Source organism: Vespula vulgaris, chromosome 5 (genome assembly GCF_905475345.1).
Source record: "Vespula vulgaris chromosome 5, iyVesVulg1.1, whole genome shotgun sequence".
NCBI lineage: Eukaryota > Metazoa > Arthropoda > Insecta > Hymenoptera > Vespidae > Vespula > Vespula vulgaris.
Window position 1 is genome coordinate 3715001 of NC_066590.1, and position 22500 is coordinate 3737500.

At 31.6% G+C, this 22500-nt stretch overlaps 1 protein-coding gene across 5 annotated transcripts in view; it reads right to left on the minus strand.

Annotated features, from left to right (window-relative positions):
• Positions 1–22500, minus strand: part of LOC127064037 (uncharacterized) — a 60016-nt gene that overhangs the window by 26472 nt on the left and 11044 nt on the right. For all 5 annotated transcript variants that reach the window (XM_050994532.1, XM_050994531.1, XM_050994535.1 and 2 more), the window contains one exon: positions 13935–15004. In XM_050994532.1, the coding sequence (XP_050850489.1) occupies positions 13935–14559 (625 nt within the window). In that variant the 5' untranslated portion in view covers positions 14560–15004. The remainder of the gene's footprint in view (positions 1–13934; positions 15005–22500) is intronic.

The following is a 22500-nucleotide window of genomic DNA, read 5'->3' on the forward strand; positions in this document are numbered from 1 at the left end:
GGATCCTTTTAATTAACATCATTCCCGTTACAAACAAGGAGTAAAACGTTGGTAAAACGTGATCGTGTTGATTCGCTTTTAATTTAATGATAAGACGACGATACATACATACATACATATATATATGTATATACACACACATATATCGTGTAATATGTTTCAATGTAGAACGAAATAGAATCGAAATCAGAATCAGGACAGGAGTAAGCTTTCAACGTTTGAATGTCGCCATTTTGGAACGTACTTAGCTCGTACTCACAAGGGACCATGAAGAAAACATAGCTTCTCTATACTGTACAATGATGATCCTACCGGATAAATTTAGTTAGACGTTTGCATGTATCCCGTCGTGATATCACGTAGCCAAGCTTCTCTTAACGCTTTCTGACGACAATGATAATTATAGAACGCACCTGACGAAATCTTGATTAGTCAGAAAACACTTGTTTTTCCCAAGGACGTGGATACCTAAGATAGCGTAATAATAAATGTTTGCTTTTATTTATATATATATTTGCACGTTTATAAAGTTTCGTACCGATGGAAATTTATAGATATTTCGTATGTTTATATTATACTTATTCATATAGTTTTATTCGCGTAAATAACGAAATATTGGTAAGTAATTATTCCGAAATTCTCCCTTCATTTATTATATATATATATATTTTATTTGGAGGAGATTGTGAAATATTGATAATGAAACATTTGATATTATTTTCACCGTCCTTCTCAATATCAAACAGTACAACGTATTGTAAACATGTGTAAATAATAGTTAACTATAAGTCGAACGTAACTTATGAGTCATCATATTTGTTCTTTTGTCCTGTTTTCAAACAGAATTATTTATGTTAGAACGAAGAAAGGAGAAAAAAGTTGTATGTAGGAAGAATCAAAGAAGTATACATAATAATATATAAAAGAGGATGGAACAGCCTTGAGCGATAAACACGTCCTGAATTTCACGTAAGTTTAATAGCTCTAACATCTTCGTACGTAACGTCGACTCTCGTTAGAAGCTACATTAGGATAACTCGATTAAGCTTGATAATAATACAGGATGTAAATAGACGCTTGACCCGTGATAAACGTTGGAGATAGCTCTTCGTCAAGGCCAAATCCATTAGAGCTATTCCGTTGATCGAAAAGCAAAGCTGTCCCTCTTGGAAAGCTCTTATCGTCGATAAATCTTACGTAAATCCTGTCTACTTACCAACATCCGCCATTTTATCTTTTTTTTCTGGTTTTTCTTTCACCTTTGCGATACATATATGTATGTAAGCTGCATATATACATATATATATATATATTTATTTATTTATTTACTGTGTATAAGCAACATACGGTGATATTATCCGAAGTTTTTACGAATTATTTACGATTTTCTATTCTTTTCACGTTCATATCTTTTTATCCGATTTTTTAAAAAAATTCGACTTTACCGATATAGGTGTGTGTATATATATATAGCAAGCCGTGTATGTACTGATAAATATCGTGTAATATCATTTAAGAATTTTAATTTTTATTATTTACTTATTTATTTCTTTTTATTTCTTTTTATTTTTATTTTTATTCTTTTTTTCATATCACTGTACTTTACATTCTTCTCTTTACGTGTTGATATATAATATGTAATCTACTGACTATTTCATTCTCGTATAAAAATCTTAAATATCGTGTAGTATCAATTAAAGATTTCAATTTTTCTTTTTTTTATAATTATTCGTTTATTTATTTTATTCGCGCATAAGAATTGTATATATTGGGTAGTATTAAATGAGATGATATTATTTCAATTTATATTATTTTATTTTATTTATTTATTTTTTTAATAACGCTATACCTCTTTTATACCGTACCGTTACCCAATAGAATGTACATATTGATAATATATAATATATATTTATTATTTTACTTGCGTATATAGAAACGTAAATATCAATCGTAAATATCAATATTTTCTAAGGATTTCTTCATTTTTTCATACTTTCGATCTTCATTAATTTTACTTATTTATTTATTATTTTTCCTTTCTCCATATCATCGTACATTAATAATAGAGATAAGTAGGATAATATTTTTTGATCCGACGACGTGTAAAGAAAATACTAGAAAGATACGTGATGTACGGGAGTCGTAAAAAATATATTTCTAAAATAACTTACGGCACGCCATGAGAGTTTATGGAGGTAAAAGTTTCGATCCAATTTTTCTCTCTTTCTTTCTTTTCGCTATTCTACTTATACCTCCGTGTATATAAACATATACACACACATATATATATATACCGACACACATACGTCTTTCGTTGATCCTCTCACCGATTGAGAAACGTCGTCATTCGTGAAAACACGTTGATAACGACGATGTAATGTCGTAGAAGACGTAGAAAAATAAAAGGAAAAGAAAAAAAGCAAAAGAGTAGTTTCGATTGGTAGATATACCAACGTAGACACGCGTTCACCCACGCACACACCCACATATACGATCATTATCCGTCTAAAATCAAACGTAGCTTGCGAGAATTCTTGCTTCTTATCGATCAGTCTTGAATGTTCTCAGCACTTTTCCGATTTTAATTGCTGTCGTTTTAGTGAATGCATTCATACGAGTTCATTTTTACACGTACATACACATTCACACATAGACAGAAAACGAGACGTATACGTTGAGTATCGATAAGAAAATCGATGTATATGTTCATAGCACGTAATTAAAGAAAAAAGAAATAAATGTATTTTGATGACAAGTAGTATCGATCTATCTACAATTTATTTGTTAAATTACTCTCTATTTCTTTCTCTTTAATTCATTCGCAATATTTTGGTCTCTTTTCGTTTTAGTCTCTCTCTCTCTCTTTAAGTTATTCGAAAATTTTCTGTTTATTTCTCTTTCTCTCCCTTTCTTCCTTCTATTCATTTTCTTTCAATTCAGTTTCGTATTCATATTAATGCGAATGTTTCGAATCGTTAATTAAAAACTCCGAAGTTGAAAATTCCAATTGATCGTCGACGATTCATACGACATAATTTTATTTAACAAACAAATTCGATTGCGTCCAATACCGATAATGATTTTATCCGATTAATGGAATAACAAACAAAAATCTCATTATATGTGAAAAACGATTTTAAATATGATTTTTATGGGAGAGAGAAAGAGAGAGAAAGAGAAAGAGAAAGAGACGGAGACAGAGGGAGCGAGAGATTCAATATTATATATTTTATAATCATATAAAACCATACAGTACTTGTTTATATGTGTTTATGTGTAAATCATTTGTTGGTACATTAAGAAGAAGAGAAAGAAAAGAAAAATCAAAAAAAAAGAAAAAGAAAAAGAATTAAAGAGGAAAAAAAAATCGGCCATTGAGTCTCGTTAAAAGGCAGGTAACCAAGAAAGAAAATTAAAAGAAGAGTGCTCGTTGTGACCACATGTACACATAGTCAGAATGGATGGGACGGGGTTAGTTTCGTGTTAAAAATACAATTTGAAGGGTAGTGCTATCGTCCATCGAATTTCTATAAACAAGTGATCTGATGGTTCTCTGCATAAGGGCTTACACACATACACACACACAAACACATATATTCATTCATTCACTCACACACATACGTAAACTTTCTCTTCCCATCTCTTTTTTTTCTCTCTTTTATTCACTTAGTTCACATTATATCACGTGACGTTCATCCACGTACAAGTATTAGTACACATACTACGAAGAAACTCATTTCGTGAGCGTACTCATTCGTAAAGCAAGAATCGTGTGGTTAAAAGAGAGAGAAAGAGAGAGAGAGAGGAAAAGTTGGAAAGGGAAAGAGAAAAAGAAAGAGAAAGAAAGACAGAGAGGGAGAGAGAAAGAGAGGGAGAGAGAGAGAGAGAGTGGAGTTGGTACGATATGGAAAAGGTGTTTAGTCAGGGGTTGACCTGAATTCAGGTGGGGTGAATCAATACCCTGCCTGTTCACCTCGCAGTTACCATGGCAACCAGACTCCTTCCTTTATTAAATATAACCTGCTGGTTTTCCGTGTGCGGAAACGCGTTTAGGATCATAATATTAAGGGGGATAGGGGTGAAGGAAGGATATGTTTTTAGACAGTAAACATAATCGCCCATTTCTTATTGATTAAATTAATACTCTCGCAATCTTTTTTCATTTCTTTTATCTTATTCTTATTTTTTCTTTTTCTTTTCTTTCTTTCTTTTTTTCTCTCTCTTTTTTTTTTTTTTTTTAATTCACTTTCACCTCGCTATATACATGATTGTGTTCTAAGCAAGACGAAAGTTGTTGGTGGTAGAAGGGATGAATGAACGGAATGGAACGGAAGAACCTTGGTAAAGAACTTGAAGGTATAGGACGATCTTCGTGCGTTTAACCGGCTAACACGACCTTGAACTAAAGGATCCGTCCGAGTTCGACGAACTAACGTCCTCGAGTAATGGCGGCTACCCTCCTACACGAGTACACCTTTCTCCTCTCCTCGTACGTTTACCTTTGAGTTAGGGGTGAAATGTAGATAGGCTTTCTCTCTTTCTCTCTCTCTCTCTCTCTCTCTCTCTTTCTCTCATACGTTCACTCACTCACTCACTCACTAACTTATTCACTTTCTCTCTCTTTCTATGTTAACCAGGGTCGATCTAACGATAGGATAAACTTTTCCTGTTAGATAGGCTCGAGCTTTATTTGATAAATTTCCGGAACTTTAACTTTTATCTATGTTTTCTTTACCTTTTCCCATTATTTTTTTTCTTTTAACTTCGTCTAATATTTTCTAATAACAATTGCATATATATATATATATATATATATAAACTTATGGGATGTAAGAAAGAAACGAAATCTCTTTTATCGACGATAGAAAAAGGAAATGTACGAACTGGATAAAATGGCGATCGAATGATCAATAGTATTCATTATATTCTATATATATATATATATATATATATATATATATATATACACACATACATATATATACATATATATATATATATATGATGTATGTATATATGTATAGAATTCAGTTGTATATAGGTAAGGTAAAATAAAATTGTGGGGACGTTTGATCGATCGTTCTTTTTATTATTCTTCCGAGTATTTTTAATAACTTTTTTCCTACTCCATCCCCTTTTTTTTCAATGTTTAACCAAGGGGTGGAACGATTCAAATCCGCTGAGTGTCGCCCTCTGACGAAGTTACATCGAACGAGAGAATTTCTCGAGGACGAAGGACGATTGAAACTTTCGAAAATCACGTTAAATAATTTAAACTCGAGAAGAGAAACGCCGGTCGTTATAAGTACATACATAAGGAAATGGTGAAACAAGAGGGAGCAAATTGGAAATGGAAGCGTCAGATTTGGACGTCGACATTTTGATGAGTTGAACGCGTACATATCTATGTATATATGCATGCATACATGCATGCATGTATATATGTATGTATATATATATATATATGCTGTGGTTTCCTTCTCTTTTTTGTTCTCTCGCGTTCATGCACTCTCTCTGTCTCTCTCTCTCTTTCTCTCTCAGTACACTCTAGATTCGAGCGCGAAGAAACAACTATTTATAACTTGGTAACGAGGTCCTCAGTCCGATCTTATGAAACGTCGCCCTGGCAAAATTAGTTTCTCAAGACGAAGGAAAATACGATGAAAGAAGTTTTCTCTGTGAACGTAATCGATCGATCTATTGATCGATCGATCAATTTTCGAGTTTGCAAAAAAATATTTTCTTCGTTGAAGAACAAAGTACTTACGTATCGAACTTTCATATAACACGGTACTTAAACAAAACGCGATTTCGATATTAACGCGATTTTAACATATAGGTATTTAAAAACTCGTATAATGCTATACTTAAAAAAAAAAAAACGCGATTTCGATATTTTAACGCGATCTTGAGATATTAAAAATTTTTATCTTTTCATATATATATATTTCTTTTTTTAATGCATACGTGCGTTAATTTTTTTTAATTAAATTCGTTTATATTTTTTTTCCAGGTTAGACCTGAGTTCAGATGATAAAATATTCTACGAGGGTTACTTCTACTTGTACAGCTTTGATCAAGAGTTCACGAGTAATTTAAAAATTCAATTATTCTTGAAGGAAGAAAAAATTAGCCTCGAAATCGTCACGACGGAATTAGCCTAAGAATTTCAAAAATAATTGTTTCTTTTTTCTTTTCCTTTTTTTTTTTTTAACTCACCTAAGTGGAACTTTTGGCCCACCCTCAACTATTTTCTCATCTGTTTCGTTACTTCGTTACTTTCCGTGATAATGTCAAATGGTGTGTGACAAAAAATTTCGGTAAAAAAGAAAAGAAAGAAAAAAAAAATAGAAGAGAATTATATCTATACTAATTGCAATCAAAACGAACGAGACAGTTTCATTTTTATCGCGGACAAGCAAAACTTTTGTTATTAACATGGCGTCTACTATAGGAAACATTTATAACAGAGGAAAGTAAATGTCCTTGTCTTTCGTTTTAATTGCTGTAGAAATGAAAGGATAATCTCTCTCGTTTTCTTTCTCTCTTTCTTTCTCTTTCTATCTATCTGTCTATCTTGTTCTATTTCTGTTAGCTTTATCTAACTCTCTGAATGAGCAAAGAAACAAGGGAAAGGCGTGAAGCATCTCGAAGGGAGGACCGAAAGTCTCCCAGTTTTTTTATTTTCTTATAGAACTAAGGTACTTCGAACTCGATACTTATAAAACATGACAAAGAAGATAAAGAAAGGAGGGTGAAGAGCAAAGTAACTAATTACCCTTCTGTAATTAGTTTTAATTAACGCGCGTGCTAATGTTCTCGTCATTATCGTGCATGCATAGTAGATAAATAATTTCGGCGGGAAATTCAAAGAGCGACGAATCATTTGGATTTATATTTTCGGAACTTTCTTTTCGACAAATAAAGGCAAAGAAAATTTTTTTTTCCCGAAGGAAGATAATCCGTTCGGATTCGGACGGATCCGGTCAAACGTGTCTCGTCGATTTGTCTTTGTAGACGAAAAAAGAAAAAAGAAAAAGAAAAACGAAAAAACAGAAGAAGAGAAAGAGATAGAGTTGGAATGAAAAAAAAGGAAGAAATTAGTTTTGCTTACGATAGACGACAGTGGTTACGGTTAAGCTCGTTTTCTTGGCAGATAGGATTAGTGCTCTAGTTTACGATCGAAGACGAACGACGACAACGCCGAAGGGAGAAACTGTCCGACCGAATAATCGAACGGAAGAATGACAGAGAGACAGAGAGAGAGAGAGAGACAGAGAGAGGGAGAGAGAGAGAGAATTTAGGACCGAGACGGGAACTTAATTATATTCGCATTCATTTAACAAAAAAATCGATATTTAATGTAACGTGATACCTCGTTAAATATTCTTTCCTTCTTATACATAAATTAAATTAAGAAAAAGAAAAGTGATACTCTTTAGATAATCACAATTAATTATAGAACGTAGTTTAAACGGTTCAAGTATAAAACTCGTCAGACAAGTATCGTAATTAGTTATTGCAAACAGAATAGTTCGAAGTGGAAAGTTATATTAATTGTTGTACATATTACGAACGTATGACATATGTAAATATCGTGTATTATATTCAATTCGTACGGAATTCATATGTGGGTCATTGTATTAATAGTTAACACGCGTACGAAAGACGAATGAAATATGAATTTCTTTTTCTTTTTTTTTCTTTTTCTTTTTTCTTCTGTATTCGTCAATACTTGATTTTTTTGTAATTAAAGTAGGCCAGGTTTCTCATTAATTTTTTTTTTTCGGATAGACGCGAATAAATGGTATAGATCATCTTATCCCGATACACACCTATTGCACAAGGTTGTGTGCGTTTATGAGAAATGAAATCGTTCGTTTTTTTTATTTTATTTTATATATTTATTTAATTTCTTCTTTTTTTTTTTTTTTTTTTTTTTAGAACATCGCGTTAATTGGTATGGATTCTATATACGTAAAAACCACGGGTCAAGAGATCATGCGGTCTGATCGTTGACATTTCTTGCATTTATTTTTCGTCCTGTTTTTTTTTGTGTTCTTTTTTCTTCCTCCTTTTTTTTCAATAACATCATGACGAAGCACTAAGTTTTTTTTAATACGTCCGTACGAGTGTCGAGTAATTCAAGAGTGACAGCTTCAAAAAACAAATCCACTCTGACAATGGAGATAATATTTTGTTTATCGTTTTGTTCCAATGACAAATCAATTTCATTTTGTTTTGTTTTGTTTTATTTATTTATCTTTTTGTTCTTGTTACGTATTTTTTTAAATAAAAATTTCGTAATAATTATGTAAAGTCGTTGATTTTCCGAATATGGTTAAAAATAATAATCAACATCATTATCCGAACATGATGCATTGAATTCTCAAAAACCATTACCGTTTTTCTTATCAAATTCATCGAAATAGATGCATTAATATATCTATATATCGCGTAGACAAAAGCACAGAATTAATCGTTACGGTTCGTCAGAGTCCTATACATATGTTATAATGAATATTCAAATTGTCCATTAGCGAACTTGCAATAATTAAAAACAAATCATTTAATCCATAGATGTGTGTAATTTATCACGTATTATCGATATTTGAATTCAACCAAGCACGATGTGATCATCGTAGTGAACATTTGGGTACTTTGTGTATTCTCATAAATAATCGTTGTTGAAAAGAACGTTAACATTTTTCGATCTCTTTTCGTTATAATACAGTTTGTCAAATATATTCCACTTGTAGGGATTTGCATTTGAGAACAATAAGGCACACGATGCTCGTAAAGGGAGAAGATAATACTATAATGGATAAATGATACGAGTTCTTTCGACAATGATTGGAACGATTTACGAGACGAAAATTTATGAGACCAAGTCGTATTCCTTTGATTCGACTATAAAAAAGAGAAAAAAGGACAAAAATAACGAAAAGAAAAAAAAATGGTCTCTCGATAATACTACTGCCTGCCAACTTGTTCAATGACACATCTTATCGTTTCTCGAACATCTTATTCGTTCTTTTTCTTTTGTTAATGGCTTGAAGCCAAAGCTACCCTTTTGGTTGTCTGTGTGTGTGTATGTGTGTGTATTGTGGATAGATAGCTATATGTGTATTGACAGAAAGGGGGATACAAAAAAATTTCATTCGATTTCTTCCTGCCTCTGGTTTTCTCTGTTTGTCGATGAGAAAGGACAGTTGTCCTATTACCAGAAAGAATAGGAAAGAAAGATAGGGAAAAAGAGAAAGAGAGAGACTAAAATAAGATAAAAGGATGAAACATCAATATCAAGGAAGATCGATCATCTTTTATGATTGGCCGAATAGCCTCTTCCTTCATCATTGGCTTCTCGAACGATGATCAAATATTCCGCGAATCTAATAAATCTTCCTTTACCGATCAGCTGGCTTCGTTCTCATGAGCTCATGAAAAATGTATTTCTTAAGTTCTCATTATTTTCTTTTTTCTCTCTATCTCTTCTCTGTATTTATTTTATTTTACATTTGACCGATTTTTCTAGAATTTATTTATCGATTATGAAAGTTTCGAAAAAATGTTAAATAAATTCTATAAAAATTATATATATATATATATATATATGTATGTATGTATGTATATGATAAAATTCATTATCGTATAAATTGTAATATTATATGAGTATTATACAATATTATTATATTATTTTCATAATAAAATATTTTTGTTAAAAAAATATTTGTTTCTTCAAGAAATTCATAGTCCGATGTGAATTTTATTACATATAAAGAAAGAAAAAAAAATTATGTATATATGTACTTACGATATATATCGAAAGTATGTCATATGTATTTATCAAATTAATCAATTTTGTATTAGCCAATAAAGTCCAGTTTTATAACGGGAATTTTTTGAAGAATTTCAAGATAAGATCATTAGAATTGCTGTCGAGGAAAATTTGTGTTTAGTCAGTGCAAAGCAATCACCTTGTAAAACGGTCCCTTTTGCTATTCTGCAATGTCGTCGGTATAGTTATCGTCTCGACGATTACTGTCTCAAAGGGAAGAGTATACATAAAGTTAATTTACGTCACGTAGAAAGGAGTAACGTGTTTATCGAACGCGTTTCATGTAAGATTATTCAATGGATTCTCGTGAAATAATACATAAAGCTTAAGGGTCGAGAACTGCGGAACAGAAACGTGAGATGCTAAGTTTAGATGAAATGCGGCGAAGAAAAAAAGAGAAAAAAAAGAGAAAGAGAGAGAGAGAGAGAAAAAGAAAATGTAAAAATGGAAAAACTATGTCATATTCAAAATGAGGCACACTATATAAAGCAAAGAAGAATGAAAAAAGTAAAAGGTAAAAAAGAAATAATAAAAGTGTTACAGTATTCGAAAACTCGCGAGTTTTGTTCAACCCTTGGAAGAAGAAAAAAGAAGAAAATGGAGAAAAATGAAAAAAGGAATAAAAAAAAGAAAAAGAAAAAAAAATTTTTTTTTCGTCAGCTGGACATGTTACCTTGAAATCTGGCAAACGTTTCGCTCGTTATTGGCTCTCTTAAGAAAGCAAACGAGAAAAAGAGAGAGAGAGAGAGAGAGAGAGAGAGAAAGAGAGAGAGAGGGAGGGAGAGAGACAGAAAGAGAGAGAGAGAGAGAGAGAGAGATAAAGATTTGGCAACGATTTCGGTGATTTTCATCATGGCGTGAAATCAACGGCAACATAGTCGATGTTTTACTGCGGTCTTTCTCAGTCATGTTTTTCGAGGATTAATTTAAGAGAGGAAAATTTGATAAATAAACGCATATATGCTCGACTAACTACAACGTGATGTTTTATAAAATAGAGATAGAGAGAAATGGGAAAAAAAAAAGAGAGAAAAACGATCGTATTTTTTTTGTGTTGTGGAAATAACGCGAGATTTATTGATTACAATTCATTGGTCGTTCAAATAGTTCGTAATTTTTTAATTAATCGTTCACGTAGGTATCTGTATATGTAGATAAGAATATATATATATATATATATTCGAAAGTTTCGTTCATTAGTTTCTCAATTCGTTCGTGTTTACATTTTGCTTTATGTTATCTGGTACGTATCTACGAAAGGTGACGTAAGGAGCAAGTTAGTCGAGCATAAGACAACGAACGAGTCGGTCACGTCTTCTAAAGCTTACGTGTATACGTTAATACGTGTATATAATATATATTTCTAATCCGATTTCAATTTTACTTCGATTAAAATAATAAGGTATTACTGTAATTATTTTTAATTTGATAGTATTATATTTTCATCTGTGATCCGATTACTACAAATTATTTACCGATTAATAAGGATTAGCTTCGTATTGTTAAACCAAAATACTATAATATATATATATATATACATATATGATAAATAGATAGATAGATAGATAGATAGATACCAAGCGTAAAATATAATAAAATGATAAATGTATTACTTAACACAATATATGACTTTTAAATTAGATAATAAGATAATTTAATATTCGTTATAATGATCGAACGTAAATACTTTGGTAAGGATAGTAAGAACTGTAGATGGTTATACGAGCTTAGTTCTTAAAGGGTCGAAAAGATCAGCTGATCGAAGTGACAGGTAACGAACGAGAGAAAGAAAGAGAGAGAGTAAGAGAGAGAGAGAGAGAGAGAGAGAGACAGTCTAGAACGTCGTAAAATAAAGTCCGAAGGTGGTAGGCACAAGTTACTGAAAGTTAGGGTTAGAGCTTCGTGGCGAACCAAGTGCTTTCCAAAGCTACTTTCCCTTCCTCGTCATCGTCGTCTTCGTCGTCTTCGTCGTCTTCGTCATCGTCGTCGTTGTTACGAAAGTTTCGCGTGCTTTAGGAAGGTGCGCGTGCCATTCGATTTTCTCACTCTGTCTCTGTAAGGAAAGTTTTCGCTTCAACGAGGAAGACAGGACGAATCAAAGAAGAATTTTATATAGGTATCTCTCTCTCTCTCTCTCTCTCTCTCTCTCTCTCTCTCTCTCTCTCTCTCTCTTTTTCTCTCTCTTGAAATTCCTTTCACGTAAATTCTACGTATATTGTTCAGAGAGAAAAAGAGAGAAAACGGAAAAGAAAGAAAGAATTTATTGAATTATTCAATTATTCTTAAGAAGTCTATTTAAGGATTTGTCAAGCATAATAATTAAGGAGAAAGAAGAAATAATTACAAATATCTTCTTTATGTATGTATATATATATATATTTCTTTTTTCTTTATTTTCATTGTTTTTTTTTAATTTTAGCACAGATCGTTAAAAGAATGGAAGGGTAGCAGTTAAAAAAAGAAAAAAAGAAAGAAAATTTCGATGTAAAAAATTATCGTTTGTTACCATACATCTGACTATATCTATCAAAAATTTAACATCTGACGTCATGAATTAAAGATTTATCTATGATAATAATTGCAAGGAAAGACAAAATAAAAGATGAATATCTTCTTAATATTTTTTCCATCTTTTTTTTTCTTTTTTCTTATTTTATTTTAGCCCATCACTTCAAATTGTTGAAAAGAGTCGACGAGAGTATAAAAAGGAAAGAAAAAAGAATAAATAAAAAGAAAAATAAAAAAGCTTTCGAGAAAAATTATCGTCCATTATCCGTATAATTGCACTTATCAAAGATTTAGGATGAAACAAATTGATCGTTATTTATAATACATACAGGCGCAAACATTTAAAAGCATAAATCGATTGATTTATTTTCACATTTTCATTTTGTCGAAATTTCGACATGTTTTTATCGTCACCAGTTCGCAATTTACTCGCGATCAATCTAGAGTCTGACCGCAAGAAGATAGGTTTTCATAGTTATATTTTTGTTTCTCTTTTTCCACGTGCGATAAATCAAATCCGGGAGAATTGATAGGCGTTAAAACGTGGGTGTTGAAAAGTAGGAGGATCATCTCGTTGCTCTAACTATATCGTTTTATTCATGATAGAGTATGTACTATACGCGATCGTATTTGTCATCTAATATTTACTATTATCCAAGTATATGCGTGTCAGAGAGCGAAAGAGAGAGAGAGAGAGAGAGAGAGAGAAAGGGACAAAGAGAGACGACTAATATATAACGTAAATTCGATAAATGTATGTGTATGTAAATTTTCAAAGGTATATGCATGGGAACGTTCTGATTTACATTTTGTTTCACTAATTTAGCAATAGCTCGGTATCATTCGAAAAAAAAACCGCGAATGTTCATTGCCAATAATGCGTAAACATACAGATTAGTTTTTTTGATGAGTTTTTCAACCGACTTGATCTTTTTTTCTTTTATTATTTGAGTAGCACGAAAAGAAAGAGAAAAGAAAAGAAAAAAAAGAAGAAAGAAATTTGGTACTTTCGATTACAAGAGGAATAGTTAGGGTCGAAGGTAAAATAATTTAAGATCGTTAGGACCGTTTCAAAGCTTTCAATCCAATCTAGCCGACAGACTTTCCCATTGACTATATAATGATGTCTTACATTAGTTGGTATTTAGTTCTCTCGTGTTAGATCGATTTGCCGTTATATTTGTTAGGCAAAAACCAGGATAATAATTCTTCGATCTTCTCGAGCCTCTTGTTATCGTTAATAGAATAGAAATTTAAAGTGAAATGTATTCGACATTTTGTGATAGATTTTCATTTGAAAATTCCAACAATTATTCGATCGATCTTAAATTACATCGTTAAAAATTAAATCTTCAACGATTATAATTTATCGATTCGTTTATATAAAAAAAAAAAGAAAAAGAAGAAAAAATAGATTGAATCAGATCTAACGATGACTATATTTTATTATTAGAAAATTTGAATGATATAAGAACGATAATCGAGATAACGTAATACAATCTAGATAATCTCTATAAATTTAGACAATATCGTGATAATCGCGTAAAATAAAAAAAATTAATTCGACAATAGTAATACAAAGACTTACCAGTTTGGACGAGTTTGAGAGCGTTGACATTGTGCTGTTTGAGAGAATCGTTAAGATTCGGTTGCGTGAGGTCCTTCAAAGGATTATTAGCAGCAATGGCGGCTGCAGCAGCTGCGATGGCGGCTGTAGCGGCAGAGGCATCGTCGCCAGCGTTATTTCGATTGTTTTGCATATTCTGTCCTTTTTTCCGAGGCACCTGCCTCGCCTTATCTCGAGGGAGGTTATCGTTATCGTTATCGTAACGTGATGGCTGCTCCCTTCGTTTGGATTTACCACCTTGTTGCTTAACCTTCTTGATTTTCTTTTTATTATTATTATTACTATTATTATTATTATTATTATTATTATTATTATTATTATTATTATTATTATTATCCTTTTTACGTTCGCTCCTCAAATTAACTTCCTCTGTTCTCGTTCGATCGTCATATTCATCATCTTTATCAATTATGACCGATTTGACGATACTTGAACGACGATAATTACGATTTCGCTCGTGATAGCCACTCGAACTAGACGAAACAGAATTATTCCCGTTAACGTTCAAGGTCAATGGCTCGAAGGACTCGCGGAAAGGATTCTCATATAATCGAAGAAGCTCGTCGAGCGGATAGATGACATACATTCCCAGAAATCGCAGATCTCCTTGATCGCAACGTCCACCAACTCCTCGTATTCGACTTCCTCGATACTGTTCTCGTGCTCGATGGCTCCGTCGTTTTCACGAATTTTTTTAATAATCTCGTCGAGTCTATCGAACGTTTTATTATCTTCGATGATAATACGATCGTCTTTAAAACTAACTTTATCGATATCGTTGATAATAATTTTCTTTGTACACCTTCCTCTGCTGTCGCTGATGATGTTGCTGATGATATTGTTTTCCACGATCTGGCCAGAGCCAACATTCCGATCCAACGAATCATCCTTGACGATACCTTTCCGATCGGTTGTCGAGCGGCTCTCCACGAGGAACCGCATCTTTTACTCGATCTCTCTTAATCCTTCCAGTCTGGATCTTTCCTTCGACCTTTTTTTCTTAGAGATCACAGCAAATTTATATTCCTCATCTGTAATCAAAGAAGATCGATATTTTCGTTTATATTATATCGTTGAAAAAGAAACAAATATGTACGTACAAACGTATGTACATATATATGTCATCGAACGCGTTATTATCAAGTAAATTTATTATTAAATCGTGATATCATTCTTTTAAGGGAAATATGAAAATTGACGAAATGTAGAATTATTCTTTAAAGGTTTTGATAAAATCATGAGGATTTGTCAATATCGGGAATTTCGTTAAGCGTGCAATGAATGCGATTAAAACGAGGATTCGACGAAGGAAATAATAGAATAATTAATTTAAATCGGTGATGTATAATTCGATAAATTCTTTTGCAGAAATAAAATAGAGAGAAAGAGAAAGATAGATAGATAGAGAGAGAGAGAGAGAGAGAGAGAGAGAGAGAGAGAGAGAGAGAGAGAGAGAGAGAGAGAGTTGGATAATTTGATTCAGAAATAGCCGGGTAGAATGCAATTACGTTTAATCTGAAATCTTTGACTACGTCTTATCGTTTTGTAATTTAAATAAAATAAAATTTTATTATACATCTTTGTAATATGATCAATTGATAAAAATATTTCACTTAATTCGAAGTATAAGATTTTTATATGTGACCCCTTTTTGAAAATGAAATTATTTTCAAGACAAACGAAACATTTACATGTTCTAACAAGTAAGCGAATCGAGTTTAACGGTTTACCCTATAAATTCTTCTTGAACATTTTACGAGAGTTTATTTAAAGATGGCTGGTATATAGAGAGTACAGACGTTGATCATTATTCGCTTACTTTATTCCAACGCCATGACACACATACACACACCTATGTCTGTTAATGCCTGCGTGCTTCCTATCAAACAAAGAACCATATGTTTATACTCGAAATAATCGATCCAATTTTCCTTTCGTTTTATGAAATAAATTCTAATCTTTTGTTTTATCTCTCGATTATTTAGATAAAACATACGTGGATATATCTATTTCTTCGTTTAAAAAAATACTCGAAATGAACGCTATCTCTAGCTACTTACGTTATTTAATAATTTATATTAGAAGTACGTAGAGAATATTTAATAGTTTATTATTATAATATTCATATATTATTAATCGTGAAACTCTTTTGACACTTTTTTATCCGATGGGCGTTGCATTAGTCGAATGAAATTTCTTGAGATAAATTCCGAAAGAATGTCTAATTAACATACTTTCTTTCTTTTCTTTTCTTTTTTACCACTCTACGTAGATTGGATCGAAACTCGAAGGTCGTTAATTATCAAGATATACACATGATAATAATAAACTCGATTACTATTAACACACGCGACAAACACGCTCTGATTACGTACAAGGTATAATCTCTCTCTCTCTTTCTCTCTCTTTCTCTCTCTCTCTCTCACACACACACACACGCATACACATATACATACACATTTTCACACTGAATATAGTATGATCCAATTCCGAGTAAATATCTCGCATAAAGTGGAAGTAAAACCTTGGTTAACACGCAGCCCCGGAAATTATTAACGTCGGCGAGTGAGATTAAGTAATTGGTTGATTCTATGCTATCATAGCTTTAAACCGATGAAAGGAAGATATAATTACTCGGTCAGTTGCGAGCGAAGACATATTTTGTATAATAAAAAAACTAAAAGTAAACAAAGAAAAAAGAAGAGGGAAAAAGTTTCGTTCAAACAACTACACGCGCTCAAGTGCACACCTCAAAGCATTCACATTTGCAAAGAAAAAAAGAAAAAAGAAGAAGGATAACTTTAACAGAGAAATCGTATTTAGAGCAAAGGGTGAATAGAAAAGAAACTCAGGCCTCCATTTTAAAATGCACGCAAGCTTAAGTAACGACGTTACTCTCTATTCTATTTCTCTTTCTCTCTCTCTCTCTCTCTCTCGCTAAACACGCGCGCATAATTATGCGAATAATAAAAGACAGAGAAAAAGAGAGAGAGAAAGAGAGAGAGAAAGGACAAGGAATTTTTTTCTTTTCTTTTGTATTTCATAGCGCATTGCTATGAAAATGATAATGACAAAAACAATAATAACCCTTTTCCATTTATTACGTACAAAATTATTCATATTTCTTAGAAAGTAAGATAAAATACATTGACGATATAAAAAGTACCGTAGCCTTTAGAATCTTTCAGTTTTTTCTCTTTTTCTTTTTCTATCTTACTTTTTCCGTGGCAAGTTTCCTTCTTCCCACTGAAAGTTTTTCTTTCTTTCTCCAGTGAGAACGAATTGTTCGAACGTGCGAATTGATTTTTATGACTCGCAAGAGTAACACATCAATCCCTCGATATTCACTGTCACTCTACATTTTCTTCTTTTTTATTTTTTTATTCTTTTTTTTTTTTCATTGCAATGAAATATTTCTGTTTGTATAAAAGTTATGAAGAATAAAAAGAAAAAGGGCAAGTGAAAGAAATAGTTTTTAATAATATCGAAATATATAGCATATATATATATACACATAGATACATACATAGTTTACGTTCTTTTGTGAATGGATATGAAAGGTTATAAAGATTTACGAGAATATTTGTCCTTATTCGGGAAAAGATAACAGTAGATATACTCCAAAGGGAAACACTATTTCCTTTTTTCTTTTTCTTCCATTAGGCCTAGATATACTTATCTATCTATGGTATATTTTTTGGATTAGCGTTGGAAGGTTTTTTTTTTTGCTTTTCCTTTCCTTTTTTTTCTTCGAAGATCTTTTGCTAGATAACTATAAGGAAGAAAACTCGATTCGTGTTATCATATCGATGAGAACGTGGTAAATCTACCTTAGAAATTACTTTCTAAACAGATCCACGACTAAGCTTTGAAAATTGTTTTCTTACGCGGAATATGAATTTACGTATATATGTACGCACATATTCAAGTAGAGAAAAAATCACATTTGGGAAAAATGCATCGGATATATTGTATCGATATTTAAATTTAATTTGAAGTCATAGTAATATATCAAAAAGAGTACGTTCTCTTTATTTATATATTTATATTTATGTAAGTAATACATTTGCATAACCTACCAACCGATATTTATTCTATACTTATTAGATTTTTGTAAAACAAATGTCAATATTTGAAGTGCTCTCTTATTATCGTATAAATGTCAGTATTATTAGCAGAGAAACGTAATCTAGACAACAAAATGAAGAAATTATTTATTTATTTGCTTATTTATTTATTTATTTATTTATTCATTTTATATTTGATTTATTTATTATATGAGAAAATATTAAGCTCACCGGGATTTCATGCTAGACATAGGATTAACATCGTCAAGATGAGATTTACGAAGGAAAAACGTCTAATTAATTCGCTTTTACTGACGTTATTAGCATTAAAAAGTATTATAATGTCGCAATATGCTTACCATGTAAACATAGAAGGGAAGTAATATTTTTTGTCGTAAAATATAATAAAATCTACTCTATGTTAGTTTTTCTCTCTCTCTCTATTTCTCCCCCTCTCTTTCGCTCTCGCGCGTGCACATGAAAGCTTTTGTGTTTTTGTCGTGCTTCTTGTATTGTGTTCATACTATAATTGAATGTTCTTTATAGAAAAGTTAAATGTGTTTATATGTCCACCCTTTACATTATTAAGTGCGTAGGTGTAATTAACAATTTTATTGCCAAAGAAATATATATATATATATATATATATATATATATATGCGTATATATATATATATACATATACTATGTAGTACATATATAAGTATAAGTATATATGGAATTATTAACTTTACTTCGTAATATATCCACGAATTTTAAATTTTATAAGCCGATCAAACTAAAATCTCCCTTACCTGTATGTATTTGCATACATACACACAGACATTCAAACTTTATCGTATCTTCTATTTCGTTTGAAAACGATTAGCTATCAGCGCTTGCCAGCTGTTGTCTAGATTAGCCTGTATAAACTAAAAATAGTGGAAATAATTAGATCATAATATTTCTTCTCGGAAATCGAATGATAAAAATTTTGCGCAAGTGAATTGAAAAAAAAAGAAATAGAAAAAAAAAGAAAATGACATTATCGGATTACGAGGAAGGCTCGACACGTTAAAGCTACGTGATTTTTATGGGAACACAATTATAGTCTAATATGGGAAGGCTTTCAACGTCAAAGTGTAGCACTTAAAGCAATCTCCCTTTCTCCCTTTCTCTCCCTCTCTCTCTCTCTCTGTCTATCTATCTATCTATCATTCTATCTATGTATATCTCTTTCATCCCATAGGACAACGTAGTTCACGTCTAACTAATAAGGGCGATCTTTCGTTACGAAATAATACGCTATAATGAAATGCATTATGTATTAACCGCTGCGTACTTTAGTCTTTACCATATGTTGTACCTTCGAAAGGGACTTTGTATTTAATTAGATCCTCTTTGCATATTTCTTTTCTTTTACTTTTTTTTTTTTTTTTTTTTTTTTATTATGAGAAAAGAAAAGAAATCTATTAAAAAATCCTTTCTTCATATCTCTTTCTCTTTCTTTTTCTCTCTAGTTTTATCGATATGTATATATATATATATATATTCTTGTTTTATTTTTTATCGTTGTTAGAAAAAAAATAAAGCAGAGATGTTTTAACGATTCTTCTCCTGACTTGTTTATAAAAGAAATACAGAGAAAATTTCGTTGAAGTTAAATTACGGTAGATACATAAACGACGGAAAGTAGGTAAATGAAAAAATTTGCTCAATCACGACGAGGGAAAGAGGCTCGCTCGTTTGATGTTCCGACCGCGTAAATAATATGATTAGAGAAAACGAGTCGCTATATTAAACCGGTTAAATTGAGTTAATAGAATTAAGGATAGAATATAAAAGGGAGTTCGGTTATTAAAATCTATCATATTGTAGTACTACTTTTACGACTAGTGTATTAAAGTTGTTGTATTCTGATAATAAAATTAATTTCATTATTCGTAACATTGTTACCTATTGTAACACGGTTTTCACTACATCCCGTAACGAAAACAGACGAGAGAGAAATTTCAGGATATCTAGATATTATACATGTACATATGTATGCATGTACCTACGTACTTACGAATATACTTCTATAGATGAATAAAATGCAAAATGTGTGTGCACATTGACAAAGGGAAAAAGGAAAAAAAAAAAAAGAAAAACTGTTGCTTTGGCAAAAACTTATAGGTATACAGAATACAGATCTTAATGGTCTTAAGGGTGAGTAATTACTTCGACCGTCGAATCTCAACCCTTAACCTTTTTCACTTAACCCTTACCCACTCATCAATTAATTATCCAAGAAATTCTGAGAGTCTGGATGTAATTAAGAAACTCGTTTCTACATCGACCTTCCTCGAGCATTCTTCATAGACGAAAGAATAGATCTTTTTTCTTTTTTCTCTTTTTCTTTTTTCCTTTTTTTTTGTTCCCTTTTTTAAAGAGTTCATTCTAGAATTCATCTATACGTAGATACCTTTACGTGCGTCGAAAACATAATAATCGTATCATCATAAATTGCAATTTTATCTTTCTTATTCTGTCTTTCGTTAAAAAATAAAATAAAATAGGAAAAAGAAAGAATTCTTTCTTAAGTTATATTCGCGAGAGAAACGTTAGAAATAACATTGAATTGGAATTAGAAGTAGAATTAAAAGAGATGATACTCTTGGTAATAGTCGACTGTGTGCTTTAAAAGCAGTGCGGTATTAGAAACATACTAAATGCACCGTGAAATGCCGACTTGCAGGTGTTATTGGACCCGACAAGAATTTTCTACTGTACATATGCATACAGATAAACGTATATACGTGTGTACATAGAATTGTATATAGAAGAGAAGCGTTTCTACTGTCGAAAACTTTAATAACTTTTGCGAACCGTCGTAAAACTCGTACGTATGTATATTAGAATTCAAGTGACGCAATGTGAATAGTATCTGTGATATGAATGAAACAGATCTACTTTTCAATATCGTCCAAAGAATCTAATATCACGATATTATAAACCATAGATTTTTTATATATAATATATGTATATATTTATAAAATTATAATATACAAATTAAAATTTTATTGGTGTTTCACTTGCGCATAGATATTTGTATATGTGTGTATTGATTATCAAATCTTCGTATTCAAATCATAGATTCCAAATCATACATTTATTATACGATAAATATATTATACATAAAGAAGAAAAAGATAATAATAAATAAAAATGTTATTACTTCATTCAATTACTATACTCGTGGAAACTAATATCTCTAAATTACAGATTTGTTATCGTAGAAATTTGTGATACGTGGAAAAAGGAAAAAAGAAAAAAGGGATAATATTAGTTTCATTGATGATTCAGCTGCGCATACACAGATATGCAGCATAGATGTATACATCGATTGTGTAAAATTTACTTTCAAACGAACTAAATCTAGAGTTTCCAGTAGAGTATAATTAAATAAGTTCCGGGATATGGATAATATTTCAACGGGATATGCGCGAGTAAGAGAATGGTTTCACCGTATAGGCCCGATACGCTAGGTCCTATCTATTTCTGAATTAATCTCAAGGATTAGACCACTTATAATTCTGTTCTCGTTTAGAAATCCACGAATTCCGAATTTTGTATGTCTCAACGACGAAAGTCGAGAGAATATTATTTTCTCTTTCTTTCTCTCTTGTTTCTTTCTTTATCTCTCTTCCCTTAGTTCTCATGAAAATTTCAAAAGTAAATCGATCGGCCTTTTTGTCATGAAAAATTTTTGTTGAAAAATCAAAAGACTCGTTGCGTTCGACGTGACCAAAGAGTGAATGGAAAGCTTTTCTTTATATACAAATATCTATAATATATGTAGTTGTATTCCATTTTTGTTGGCTATCTTTGCTCTCTCTCTCTCTCTCTCTTTCTCTTTTTTTCTTTCTTTGTTTCAGTGAATGTCACGTTTGCCGTTTGAAAATCGTTTTACTCGACTGTCGGCCACAGAGAAATTGAAAATCGCCATAAACGTGTACTGTTGTCATCCGTACGACATAATATTCTATTTCGGTAATTTTAATTTTTGTAATTTGCTGACGATCGAGCATGGATGATTTTTCGTTTGAAATATATTCTTTTTTAATTATCTGTCGGTAGTGCAGCTGAAAATGTAGCTGAAAAATTATGACGATTTTTATACTTCGAACATATATATAAGCATACTAGATAAATAAATAAAAATGTATGTATATAGATGTGTCTGTAGATATGTATTTATATCCTGATTGCAGAACAAATTCAGTCGGCAAATAACATTGGTGTTAGTTAGCTATTCGTGTTCTATGTCAGCTCATTTAAGAGGCCGAAGACATTTCTCCACTTTTTTCGACCGGAGGATACTAAAGTCGTCGTAATCGTGTCAAAGCTGTGTCAATCGAAAAGGAGGCCATGTAAATACGTTGCCTTGAGCGCGAACGCGGGGCTTCTTCGTTCTGTAAATACGTATTTTAACGATTGAA